This window comes from Eriocheir sinensis, chromosome 54, assembly GCF_024679095.1.
Source record: "Eriocheir sinensis breed Jianghai 21 chromosome 54, ASM2467909v1, whole genome shotgun sequence".
Taxonomy (NCBI): Eukaryota; Metazoa; Arthropoda; class Malacostraca; order Decapoda; family Varunidae; genus Eriocheir; species Eriocheir sinensis.
Genome location: NC_066562.1, coordinates 2,719,074 through 2,733,004, shown reverse-complemented (window position 1 = coordinate 2,733,004; position 13,931 = coordinate 2,719,074). Strand labels below are relative to the sequence as shown.

The following is a 13,931-nucleotide window of genomic DNA, read 5'->3' as shown; positions in this document are numbered from 1 at the left end:
TCCAAACCTGTTTTCCTTCATCTCCTCTTTCCTAGAGTTTTCGTTCACTTTCTTTCTTGGTCTTCTTTTACCTTTTCTCTCTTTCTAAACATTACATTTTTTCTGCCCCTTTTTTTTCCTATACTTGTTTCATTCCCCTTCTTAATTTTCCTCTTCCTCTTCCTCTTCTCTTCCTAAAACTACATCTCTCTCTCTCTCTCTCTCTTCTCTATTCTTCCTTTCTACTACTTTCACAAATTTCTTCCTTCTTTCCTTCGTTCCTCCCTTTGTCTAGTATTTCTTTTATTTGTTTCTTTCCTTTCATGATACACTTCAATTCTTTCTCGCTATCTAACTTTCTCGCTCTTCATTTCTCTCTTTTTCCTCCCTGTATTCTCTCTACCCTACATTTGTTTCTTCTCTTCCTTGTTCTTTCTTACTCTTTTCCATTCTTAACATAGGTTCATTCCGCTGTGCTTCTTCTTTCCATCTCCTAATACCTTCGCTCTTTTCCTCCCCTACTCAGCGATGCCCTATACACGAGGTTGACCCTACAGCTTTCCACAAATCAGTAGTACACGCATTGAAAAGCGGGTGCCAGTCGGGGGTTGTGTCCCGCTAGCTCTAGACTCGGGGGGGTGCAATGTCAACTCCAAGCTGCGACAACCAACGCAAGCTCATGGCGCACAAACCGAGGTCTAGTGCCTCATCGCGCCCCTATAACAGGTATGTTCTGGACAGTCACGTTCAGAAGGACTTGTGTCATTCCGCATGGCCACCAAGACGACCATCGCGTGCTGCGTGCGAGTCCCCGCCTCCAAGCAGGTGACGGCCCTGCACCTGGTGGCCGAGATGGCCACCCGCTGCTGCTGCTACAGGCGGCGATCCTCGGCCACCTTCATGACCGTGGAGCTGCTCCCGGAGCGTTGCGTCGCCGTGGACGCCTTGACCAAAGAGTTCGGCGAGTGCCTCGTCGCCGTGAACTGGACGATCGTGGCGGAGCTGGAGACGGAGTGCTTCGTGAGGATCAAGGTGAAGAGGGGACGCAGGACCCTCCGGAAGAAGGCTTTGGATGCAAGATTTCTCATCAAGTGCTTGCAGGAAGGACGGCTTGTGTGCGGTGAAGCCAGACTTGTGTTTAACATCGCGTCATATTCCCCGCTAAGGTTTTGTTTTCACGTGAAAACCACCGCCAGCGAGTGTCCCGCAGTGGGGCGTCGGCCCACTACTGCCGCGCGAGCAAGTGTCTCCACACAGCAGCCATCGGCGGGGGAGGAAGAGTTCCACGACGAGCAGGAACCCGCCGAGGAGGAACAGACGTGCGCCACAACACCCCCGAAGACCGTGGTCACGCAAACGTCAATCAACAAGATGCCGCGAAGGTACCGGCGCAGGATCATGGAGGGCGGAGGAGGCATCCTGCAGCGCCTCAGCGACAAGTATCTCGTCACCGTAGAATACAACGAACGCTCCGGCAGACTGAAGCTTGAGGGCCGCCCCGACGACATCTGCGGGTGCCAGGACGACATAGACGCCCTGATACAGGCGTGGCAGCAGGAGCAAGACCAGGAACACACGAAGAGGAAGGCGGCAAAGACCGGCGCCGAGAGTGACGTGACGGAGCCCCGGCAGGAGCCCGGATGTCGGTCTTTCTGTTCGTGCCGGATGTGCATGTGTGTGTACGTGTGCGTGTTTCTTTGCGTGAACGGCTGCGTAATTGTGAGCGTGTGTCTGTATATGTACGACCGCGTCGCGGCTCTGAAGAAAACCCTCACACGTAAAGGCGCGCCCAAGGAAGATACTAGACAAGCGACGTCAAGGGCCCGACACCTTGCGCCACCACCACCACCACCATCACCTCCGCCGCCTCCTTCGCTGCTTCCCCTGAGACGCCTGAGCAGCGCCGACCGGCAGGACATCCTGGGCCAGCGCTGGCTGTCTGATGACGTCATGGACCTGGCCCAAGAGCTGCTGCAGCGACAGTTCCCGAACACTCGCGGCCTGTACGCCAGCGGCGCCGCCTTCACTCTGCAGCCCCTACAGCCTGGCAACGGGGCGCTCTTCCTGCAGGTGGTGAACAGGTCTACGCCACAGCGCCTCGCCTCCATGGCGGAATACGGCCGCACAGGGGGCAGCCACTGGCTGCTGCTGTCCTCGTACGGCGCGGCGCGCGGCGGCCAGCTGGCGATCTACGACTCGCTGTACGACACACTCTCGCCCTCCACGTCCGCGCTGGTGCGGCAGCTGCAGGCGCTGCACGCCCCGCCGCCTGGCGCCGTGCTAAGGCCCGTCCAGCGACAGCGGGACGGCCACAGCTGCGGCCTCTTCGCCCTCGCCTTCGCCTTCAGCATCGCTCACGGCCAGGACCCCTGCCGTGTGCGCTACGTGCGTGCGCGCATGGAGCGCCATCTGCTGTCCTGCCTCGACCGCGGCGTGGCGACGCCCTTCCCCAGCGTGCACGAAGGGACATTCGGCTAAGGTGGTTTCACTTAAGAATACGGACAGGAAGACGTTAACAGGATATAAAGGATCAAAAATGGCTGAATTACAGCCAGTGGAGGCAAAAGGAGAGGGGAAAAAACTATTACACACTATTTTCTTTTCCAATCTCTATCACAAACAGTAATCTATAACTAATTATCCCTTATGACATGCGGAAGTGTGTCATGAATACAATAATGACTCTTTCTTGAGGTAAGGAAGAGGTGACTGAATGGTCGGCGTGCGGTTGCGGCGTCCAGGAGGATGCAAGTTCGCGTCCCGCCAGCCGCTACATACAAGCAGGCTGTCCTGAAGACCACCTCTCAAGATTCTCTCTAGAAAGAGGAGTGAAGATGCTGGGTAACTCGTGCGAAAGGGATTTGGACTGTAAAGGGATGAGCTTTAGTAGAAAGTCGTGTGCAGCGTGGCCGGGGGTGGGGGTGGGGTGGGGGGGGGGAGGCATGCAGGTAGCAAGCTCAGAGGAGCAGTCAACGTGAAAATATCGATAAAAGATAGAAAGAGAGGCAACATGGCGGCGGAATTTAAGAGGTAGAAGACTATCAATCAGTAAGGGGAGGAGAGCTGGTGAGACGAAGAGCCTTAGACTCCACTCTGTCCAGGTGAGCAGTGTGAGTGGAGCCCCCCCACACGTGAGAGGCATACTCCATACGAGGGCGGACAAGGCCCCTGTATATGGATAGCAACTGTGCGGGGGAGAAAGACTGACGGAGACGATATAGAACGCCCAACCTCGAGGAAGCTGATTTAGCGAGAGAGGAGATGTGAAGTTTTCTGTTAAGATTTTGAGTTAAGGATAGACCGAGGATGTTTAGTGTTTAAGAAGATGACAGCTGGGTGTTGTCGAAGAATAGCGGATAGGTGTTTGGAAGATTGTGTCGAGTTGATAGGTGGAGAAATTGGGTTTTTGAGGCATTGAAGGGCACAAGGTTCCTTTTACCGCACTTGGAAATGATAGTAAGGTCTGAGGTTAAGCGTTCTGCAGCCTCCAGCCTGGAGTCATGTAATTCCTGTTGAGAGGGTCTTCTGCTGAAAGAAGTTGAATAATGCAGAGTGGAGTCATTACCGTATAAGTGGATAGGACAGTTTGTTATGGAAAGATCATTGATGAATAACAGGAAGAGAGTGGGTGATAGGACAGAGCCCTGTTGAACACCACTGTTGATAGGTTTAGGGGAAGAACAGTGACCGTCTTCCACGGCAGAGGCATAGAAAACATCATTAGGAAAATCTTAATAACAGACATGAAGAGCCAGAGGGGGGATGAGTAGGAGGAATATGCCCAGAATCGTCCAGAGTGAAGTTGTTACAGAAAGTTTATGTGAAGAGTTCAGCCTTAGAGACAGATGAGACGACAGTGCTGCTGTCTGGGTTAAGAAGAGGCGGGAAAGAGGAACAAGTGAAATTGGAGGAGATATTTTTGGCTATGTACCAGAAGTCTCTGAAAGAATTACAGAAAGCTAGGTGTTGACATTTGCTATGAATAAAGGATTTTTTGGTAAGTCGAAGAATAGATTTGGCACGATTCCGGTCGGAAATGTAAAAATCGAAGGCTTTGGTACCTTTTGTGAGCTGCCTCTCTATCTTTGATAGCACGAGAACAAGCGTGATTAAAATAAGTCTTTTTAGCATGGGGAGGAGAGAAAGTACATGGAATGTATGCCTCCATTCCAAAGAAAATCACCTCTGTGAAGCGATGGGCACACACAGAGGGGTCTCTCTCCTGGAAGCAGTAATCATTCCACGGGAAATCGGAAAAGTACATCCTCAGGTCGTCCCACCGAGCTGAAGCAAAATGCCAGAAGCATCGCCTCTTCGCTGGGTCCAGAGGATGTACAGGAGCGATAGGACAGGATAAATAAATAAGGTTGTGATCGGAGGAGCCCAACGGAAAGAACAGTTTGACATAGTAAGCAGAAGGGTTAGAGGTAAGGAAGAGATCTAGTATGTTGGGCCTGTCTCCAGGACGGTCGGGAATACGTGTAGGGTGCTGAACCAATTGCTCTAGGTCGTTGAAGAGAGCAAGGCTGTAGGTTTGTTCACCAGGCTGGTCAGTGAAAGAGGATGAAAGCCAAAGCTGGTGGTAAACATTAAAATCTCCAAAAATGGAGATTTCAGCGAAGGGAGAGTGGGTCAAGATGTGCTCCACTTTAGAGTTTAAATAGTCAAAGAATTTTACATAGTTAGTAGAGTTAGGTGAGAGATAAACAGGTGTGTGTGTGTGTGTGTGTGTGTGTGTGTGTGTGTGTGTGTGTGTGTGTGTGTGTGTGTCCTCAATAGTGTTGTAACTCATACATATAAGTGTGTACAACAGTGATACAAGTCATAAATGTAATAAAGACTAAAAGATTTACGTAAATATTATTAGTGATGCAATACAGTAAATGTGTCACGGTTTCAATGTAATCTAGGCCACTGTGTCACCCTTTCTTTCATCCTTCCAAACCCTTCCTTCGATCTGACTTCCTTCTCTCAGCTCCTCTCTTTCTTTATCTATCTTTACCTCCATACTGTCCATCATTCCCCTCATCCCTCTCCCGTTTCTTTTTTAGTCTCCCTATGCGTTATGTGCCTGGCTCCCCTCGCTTACGTGCGTGAATATAATCAAAACCTCATAACATACCTCATAAGGGAGTGCGGTCACCAAGAATCTACATTACTACAACTCACACCGTACCTATCAAAAAATATGTATCAATTGTATCTTCCAAAATGTATCAACTGTGTCTTCCAAAAAAATAAGTATCAAATCTTTCAAATGTATCGAATCTTCCAAAAAAATGTATCACTTCGTTTAAATGTGTTAGCTGTATCTTCCAAAAAGAAGTATCAAATCTTCCAAATGTATCAAATCTTTCAAATGTGTTAACTGTATCTTCCAAAAGAAGTATCAAATCTTCCAAATGTGTCAAATCTTCCAAATAAATGTAATCTTCCCCCAAAAAGTTGTATCAAATCTTCCAAATGTGTCAGCTGTATCATCCCTCCAAATAATGTATAAAGTCTACGGTCCAGGCGCAGCGACTTTCACGCCTGATATCGCGTAACTGCACCAGCCATTCTGTCTCATGGATAACGTCAACTAAAGTACCCAAAAAGCACATGTCTATATTCCTTCCCTTTATTTCATCCTTCAAATCCTTCCTCAGTTCTAAGTTCCTTCTCCCACCTCCCGCGCTTTACTTTTCCTCTTTACTTTCATATCTTCTTTCATCCACGTTTTGACATATTCTATTTCCTATTTTCCTCTCCCCGTTTCTTTATCTTCTAATGATTCCTTCTTTCTTCCTCCGTTTTCCATGTGTGTGTGTGTGTGTGTGTGTGTGTGTGTGTGTGTGTGTGTGTGTGTGTTAGTAGGGGAAAGTTCATCAATGTTTTCTCACGTGTTAATTGTGTTTATATTTGTTTCAGTTTCAGAATATCCGTTTTTTGTCTCTTCCCTTCCCTTTTTCTTCCCTTCCTCTCTCGTTTCTTTTTTGTTAATTTTTCCCTCTCTATTCATCATTTATTTCTTCCTCACTTCCTTCATTCGCATCTTTATCTTTCTTCCTATTCCTCTGATTCTATATTCCTTTGACTATTCTCTTTTAGTTCCTTTTGGTCTTCTTTACCTCTCCCTTCCTTCTCTATTCATCATTCATTTCTTCCTTATTTCCTTCATTCGTATCTTTACCTTTCTTCCTATTCCTCTGATTCTATATTCCTTTGACTCTTCTTCTTTTGATCCTTTTGGTCTTCTTTACCTCTCCCTTCCTTCCTTCTTTCTTTCCTTTTTTTCTTCTACTACTTTCTTTCTGTATCCCCTTCCCTCTCTCCCTTCCTTTATTCCTTCTTTTATTCTCCCTATACCTTTCTCCCTTTTATTTTCCTCCGATATTCCGTTCCCTCTTTCCCTCCATCTGTTCCCTTTCTTATCCTCCTTATTTCCTTCTTCCGTGTTCCCTCCTTTCTCCCTCTTCCTTTTTTTATGTTGCTCACACTATTTTGGTCTCCCTCCCCTCTCCCTCCCCTCCTCCTCTCTTTCCTCCCTTTTTTTTATTCCTCCCGTTACCTTTCCTCCCATAATTCTTCCCATCCTCTTTTTTTTTATCCACACTATTTTTTTTATATCTCCGCTTTCCCTCTTTTCTCCGCCCTTCTCTTCTTTACTTTCTACGGCGGGTGTTTGAAGCAGGGGTGTGGAGTCGGAAATAAAAAAATCAACTCCGACTCCAGGAAATTTCAAGACTGCGACTCCGACTTCGATTCTGACTCCACCCCCCTCCCCTCTTCTGCAGTACAATGGTAGGCAAATAAATCCTAGCCACAAAATATCACACGTATCGTAAAGGAGTCGGAGTCGGAGATATTTTTACCGACTCCGACTCATACTCCGACTCCGAACAAAAGTAGGCGACTCCAGCGACTCAAACTGCGACTCCGATTCCGACTCCACACCCCTGGTTTGTAGTACGCGTTGAATCACACAGCTTCGGTTATCTCGTGAATAAACACGGTCAAGAACAGAGGCAAGACCAGTGAGTGATATTTTTAGGTTTGTTACACATGCTTGAACTTGAACTTTGCTAAGACTGTTAAAGAATACGAGGGGGACTAACCAACAGGTGCCGATCCGCTATACAAGCAGGACGCATAAGGAAAGACAATATTGTCCTGGGTATTACTTACATACGATTTTTTTTACAGCAAAAGTGTAAAAAAAAGGAAAAAAGCCAGCAGAGTCACTACGACAATGGATAAAGAACACTTTCAAGCTGATCTCGAACGTTTAAGTAGCTGGGTACGATCATGGCAAATGAGTTTCAATATTGAAAAGTGCAAGGTTATGCATGACGGAATCAACAACGATCGTATTCATTATCAAACTAACGGAGTGCGACTTTCTGAAGCCAGCAAAGAAAAAGATCTTGAAGTAATAATTTCGAACGATCTTAAACCGAGTCAACATTGCTCAGAAGTAGTAAAAACTGCCAACAAACTGATCGGATTTATTGGTCGTACATTTCAAAAAGTAATATTGACACTGTACCAGACATGGGGCGATTACTTACGTCATGTAATCGATTACGATTACGATTACTTAATATTTTCACGATTACGATTACGATTATGATTACAATAAAATTAGGTATAATCGATTACGATTACGATTACATGATGTATGAATCGTGATTACAATCGTGATTACATGAAGGACTGAAAGGTGAACTTGCAAATTTCCTACACATGTACCGTACTAAATATTTAATTGGTTGAATTACTCCAGATATTTAGAGCACATACTTGTGTACGAGAAACTATTAACTAAAACTTTGCGAATGTAATCGTAAAAGTAATCACGATTGCGATTACATTAAAGTATTCGATTACGATTATGATTACTAAAAACAAAGAGTGTAATCGACTACGATTACGATTAATTGAAAAACTGTAATTGATTGTAGTCGATTACGATTACAGATTACGATTACCCCATGACTGCACTGTACAAGTCGTTAGTTCGCCCACATCTTGAGTACTGCGTTCAGTTTTGGTCTCCCTATTACAGAAGAGATATAGATAAACTCGAGAGGGTGCAGCGTCGAGCTACTAAAATGATCCCTAGACTGCGAAACAAACCGTACGAAGACAGACTTAAAGAACTGAACTTATTCAGCTTATAACAGAGCAGGGTAAGAGGTGACCTTATAGAGGTGTTTAAAATTTTCAAAGGACTCGATAACATTAATGTTTATGATTATTACAGTCTCTCAATCAAGTGTAACAAGAAACAATGGAGACAAAATAACGAGGAAGCGTTGCAACTCAAATGAATCAAAACACTTCTTCTTCAACCGTGTCATCAATGTATGGAATGGTTTGCCTCAAAACGTCGTCGAAAGCAAAACTATTTGCACGTTCAAAAACCAACTCGACAAATATTTAGAAGCTAACCCGAACATCCGCTATTTTGCTCCGGTCTAACATCAAGTAGTGTTAGCTTAGTTGTCGTGTATGATCTTCCTTCTGTCCATGTAAAACTCCATTGTAGTTTTTCAATACTACATGGTATTCTTCCTTTTCGTGCCAGCCTCGGCTGGAGGGACTGGTGGGAGGGGAGGAGCCTTCGCCTTTGCTGTCCTGTGTCTCTGACTCTAGGATTAGAGTAGATGGTAGCAACAACAAACAGCCTAGTTAGGACCAAGAGGTCTGTTGCTGTTTGCTTTTCCTTTGTAATCCTTTGTACTCCTCCCCTCCTCCTCCTCCTCCTCCTACTCTTCCCCCATTCGCGTGTTTCAGGTCACTGCTGATAGTGACTCCAAGATCCTATTCCTCCTGCATCGCCTGCAGAGGTTTCCCATTCATACATCTCTGCAGGCGATGCAGGAAGAAAAGGATCTTGGAGTCACTATCAGCAGTGACCTGAAACACGCGAATCACTGTAAAAATGCATATAACAAAGCCAACACTATGCTCGGGTTTATAGCGAGGAACTTCGAGTGTAAAACGCCAGACGTGATGCTATCCTTGTATAATTCCATGGTAAGACCGCACCTCGAGTATGCAGTACAGTTCTGGTCTCCTAATTACAGAAAGGACATTGATTTACTAGAAAGGATTCAACGACGCGCCACGAAGATGATACCAACCTTAAGGGCTCAGCCGTACGAAGAACGACTCAAGCGACTCAATCTCTTTACACTGGAGAAAAGACGCCTACGAGGGAATATGATTCAAGTCTTCAAGTATCTGAAAAAGTTCAATAACGTCGATTACTCCAAATTCTTTGAACTGCAAACCAACCTAAAAACTAGAAATAACAGTTTACCCATTCAGTCTAGTCGATGTAACACAGACATCGGAAGGAGTTTCTTTTCAAACCGAGTCATCCGCCACTGGAACAACCTTCCTTCAGAAGTAGTAAATGCGAATACCATCAACTCCTTCAGATATAGAATCGACCGTCACTTCGCTGCGTCGGGAGTAAACTGAATATCGAGGTGCTTTCATCTGCTCCTCATTATCGAGGTGCTTTCGTCTGCTCCCCAGGCCCCGAGTGGCTGTCGAGCAGATTAAATCACCAAAGCGGGCTACCTCGTAAGGAGCCAATAGGCTTTATGTTGCCTGCATTTCCATGTTTCCATGTTTCCTCTTCCTCCTCCTTCCTTCTCATCCTGTTCCTTTTCCTCTTCATCTTTTTGTCTTCTTTCTTCTTCTTCTTCCTCGAATTCTAAATTGAAGACAAGGAAGAAAGTAAAATCAACCTTAAAGACAATCTAGGATGATGGCCACTCAAGGAAGAAGACTGTCCTCACCCACTCTTCCTTCTTACCTCCTCCTCTTCCATTCCCAGCTTCCGTCTTCTCTTCCTCTCTCTGTTTCTCTTCACACCTCCACACAGGTTTTCCTTCATCTCCTCTTTCCTAGAGTTTTCGTTCACTTTCTTTCTTGGTCTTCTTTTACCTTTTCTCTCTTTCTAAACATTACATTATTTCTGCCCCTTTTTTTTCCTATACTTGTTTCATTCTCCTTCTTAATTTTCCTCTTCCTCTTCCTCTCTTCTTCCTATAACAACATCTCTCTCTCTCTCTCTCTCTCTCTCTCTCTCTCTCTCTCTCTCTCTCTCTCTCTCTCTCTCTCTATTCTTCCTTTCTACTACTTTCACAAATTTCTTCCTTCTTTCCTTCGTTCCTCCCTTTGTCTATTATTTCTTTTATTTGTTTCTTTCCTTTCATGATATACTTCAATTCTTTCTCGCTATCTAACTTTCTCGCTCTTCACTTCTCTCTTTAGCACTTTTCCCTCCCTGTATTCTCTCTACCCTACATTTGTTTCTTCTCTTCCTTGTTCTTTCTCACTCTTTTCCACTCATAACGTAGGTTCATTCCGCTGTGCTTCTTCTTTCCATCTCCTAATACCTTCGCTCTTTTCCTCCCCCTACTCAGCGATGCCCTATACACGAGGTTGGCCCTACAGCTTTCCTCAAATCAGTAGTACACGCATTGAAAAGCGGGTGCCAGTCGGGGGTTGTGTCGCGCTAGCTCTAGACTCGGGGGGGTGCAATGTCAACTCCAAGCTGCGACAACCAACGCAAGCTCATGGCGCACAAACCGAGGTCTAGTGCCTCATCGCGCCCCTATAACAGGTATGTTCTGGACAGTTACGTTCAGAAGGACTTGTGTCATTCCGCATGGCCACCAAGACGACCATCGCGTGCTGCGTGCGGGTCCCCGCCTCCAAGCAGGTGACGGCCCTGCACCTGGTGGCAGAGATGGCCACCCGCTACTGCTGCTTCAGGCGGCGCTCCTCGGCCACCTTCATGACCGTGGAGCTGCTCCCGGAGCGTTGCGTCGCCGTGGACGCCTTGACCAAAGAGTTCGGCGAGTGCCTCGTCGCCGTGAACTGGACGATCGTTGCGGAGCTGGAGACGGAGTGCTTCGTGAGGATCAAGGTGAAGAGGGGACGCAGGACCCTCCGGAAGAAGGCTTTGGATGCAAGATTTCTCATCAAGTGCTTGCAGGAAGGACGGCTTGTGTGCGGTGAAGCCAGACTTGTGTTTGACATCGCGTCATATTCCCCGCTAAGGTTTTGTTTTCACGTGAAAACCACCGCCAGCGAGTGTCCCGCAGCGGGGCGTCGGCCCGCTACTGCCGCGCGAGCAAGTGTCTGTACACAGCAGCCATCGGCGGGGGAGGAAGAGTTCCACGACGCGCAGGAACCCGCCGAGGAGGAACAGACGTGCGCCACAACACCCCCGAAGACCGTGGTCACGCAAACGTCGATCAACAAGATGCCGCGAAGGTACCGGCGCAGGATCATGGAGGGCGGAGGAGGCATCCTGCAGCGCCTCAGCGACAAGTATCTCGTCACCGTAGAATACAACGAACGCTCCGGCAGACTGAAGCTTGAGGGCCGCCCCGACGACATCTGCGGGTGCCAAGACGACATAGACGCCCTGATACAGGCGTGGCAGCAGGAGCAAGACCAGGAACACACGAAGAGGAGGGCGGCAAAGACCGGCGCCGAGGGTGACGTGACGGAGCCCCGGCAGGAGCCCGGATGTCGGTCTTTCTGTTCGTGCCGGATGTGCATGTGTGTGTACGTGTGCGTGTTTCTTTGCGTGTGTGGCTGCGTAATTGTGAGCGTGTGTCTGTACGTGTACGACCGCGTCGTGGCTCTGACGAAAGCCCTCACACGTAAAGGCGCGCCCAAGGAAGATCTTGCGCCACCACCACCACCATCACCTCCGCCGCCTCCTTCGCTGCTTCCCCTGAGACGCCTGAGCAGCGCCGACCGGCGGGACATCTTGGGTCAGCGCTGGCTGTCTGATGATGTCATGGACCTGGCCCAGGAGCTGCTGCAGCGACAGTTCCCGAACACTCGCGGCCTGTACGCCAGCGGCGCCGCCTTCACCCTGCCGCCCCTACAGCCCGGCAGCGGGGCGCTCTTCCTGCAGGTGGTGAACAGGTCTACGCCGCAGCGCCTCGCCTCCATGGCGGAATACGGCCGCACAGGGGGCAGCCACTGGCTGCTGCTGTCCTCGTACGGCGCGGCGCGTGGCGGCCAGCTGGCGATCTACGACTCGCTGTACGACACACTCTCGCCCTCCACGTCCGCGCTGGTGCGGCAGCTGCAGGCGCTGCACACCCCGCAGCCGGGCGCCGTGCTGAGGCCCGTCCAACGACAGCGGGACGGCCACAGCTGCGGCCTCTTCGCCCTCGCCTTCGCCTTCAGCATCGCTCACGGCCAGGACCCCTGCCGTGTGCGCTACGTGCGTGCGCGCATGGAGCGCCATCTGCTGTCCTGCCTCGACCGCGGCGTGGCGACGCCCTTCCCCAGCGTGCCCGAGGGGACATTCGGCTAAGGTGGTTTCACTTAAGAATACGGACAGGAAGACGTTAACAGGATATAAAGGATCAAAAATGGCTGAATTACAGCCAGTTGAGGCAAAAGGAGAGGGGAAAAAACTATTACACACTATTTTCTTTTCCAATCTCTATCACAAACAGTAATCTATAACTATTTATCCCTTATGACATGCGGAAGTGTGTCATGAATACAATAATGACTCTTTCTTGAGGTAAGGAAGAGGTGACTGAATGATGAGCTTTAGTAGAAAGTCGTGTGCAGCGTGGCCGAGGGTGGGGGGGAGGCATGCAGTTAGAAAGTTCAGAAGAGCAGTCAGCGTGAAAATATCGATAAAAGATAGAAAGAGAGGCAACATGGCGGCGGAATTTAAGAGGTAGAAGACTATCAATCAGTAAGAGGAGGAGAGCTGGTGAGACGAAGAGCCTTAGACTCCACTCTGTCCAGGAGAGCTGTGTGAGTGGAGCCCCCCCACACGTGAGAGGCATACTCCATACGAGGGCGGACAAGGCCCCTGTATATGGATAGCAACTGTGCGGGGGAGAAAAACTGACGGAGACGATATGGAACGCCCAACCTCGAGGAAACTGATTTAGGGAGATAGGAGATGTGATGTTTTCAGTTAAGATTTTGAGTTAAAGATAGACCGAGGATGTTTAGTGTTTAAGAAGATGACAGCTGAGTGTTGTCGAAGAATAGGGGATAAGTGATTGGAAGATTGTGTCGAGTTGATAGGTGGAGAAATTGCGTTTTTGAAGCATTGAAAGGCAGAAGGTTCCTTTTACCGCACTCGGAAATGATAGTAAGGTCTGAGGTTAAGCGTCCTCCAGCCTCCAGCCTGGAGTCATGTAATTCCTGTTGAGAGGGTCTTCTGCTGAAAGAAGTTGAGTAATGCAGAGTGGAGTCATTACCATATGAGTGGATAGTACATTTTGTTATGGAAAGAAGATCATTGATGAATAACAGGAAGAGAGTGAGTGATAGGACATAGCCCAGTTGAACACCACTGTTGATAGGTTTAGGGGAAGAACAGTGACCGTCTTCCACGGCAGAGATAGAACGGCCGGAAAGGAAACTGGAGATAAAGGAACAGAGAGAGGGATAGAATCTGAAAGAGGATAGTTTAGAAAGCAAAGACTGGTGCCAGCCTCTATCGAAAGCTTTCGATATGTCTAGCGCAACAGAGAAAGTTTCACCGAAACGCCTAAGAGAGGATGACCAAGAGTCAGTTAAGAAAGCAAGAAGATCGCCAGTAGAACGCCCCTTGCGGAACCCATACTGACGATCAGATAGAAGGTTAGAGGTGGAAAGGTGCTTTTGAATCTTCCGGTTAAGGATTGACTCAAAAGCCTTAAATAGACAAGAAAGTAAAGCTATAGGGCGGTAGTTTGAGGGATTGGAACGGTCACCCTTCTCAGGCACAGGCTGTGCGAAGGCATACTTCCAGCAGGAAGGAAAGGTAGATGTTGATAGGCAGAGGCGAAAGAGTTTGACCAGGCAGGGTGTCAGCACGGAGTCACAGTTTTTAAGGACGATAGGAGGCACTCCATCAGGTCCATAAGCCTTCTGAGAGTTGAGGCCAGAGAGGGCATAGAAAACATCATTAG

At 48.1% G+C, this 13,931-nt stretch overlaps 1 protein-coding gene across 1 annotated transcript; it reads left to right on the top strand.

Moving 5' to 3' along the window:
- Positions 1–201: 201 nt before the first annotated feature.
- On the top strand, positions 202–12,431 carry LOC126983526 (uncharacterized). Its single transcript, XM_050836287.1, has 2 exons — positions 202–1,011; positions 10,910–12,431. The coding sequence occupies exons 1-2, from the start codon at positions 751–753 to the stop codon at positions 12,320–12,322; spliced, it is 1,674 nt and encodes a 557-aa protein (XP_050692244.1). The 5' UTR covers positions 202–750; the 3' UTR covers positions 12,323–12,431.
- The last annotated feature ends 1,500 nt before the right edge of the window (positions 12,432–13,931 follow it).

Excerpts from the sequence above, each read along its gene's own strand:
- LOC126983526 (XM_050836287.1), top strand. The coding sequence starts at position 751 with ATGGCCACCAAGACGACCATCGCGTGCTGCGTGCGAGTCCCCGCCTCC. Across the intron at positions 1,012-10,909 it reads AGTGCTTCGTGAGGATCAAG|GTGAAGAGGGGACGCAGGAC; the intron begins GTGAAGAGGGGA and ends GTGAGGATCAAG.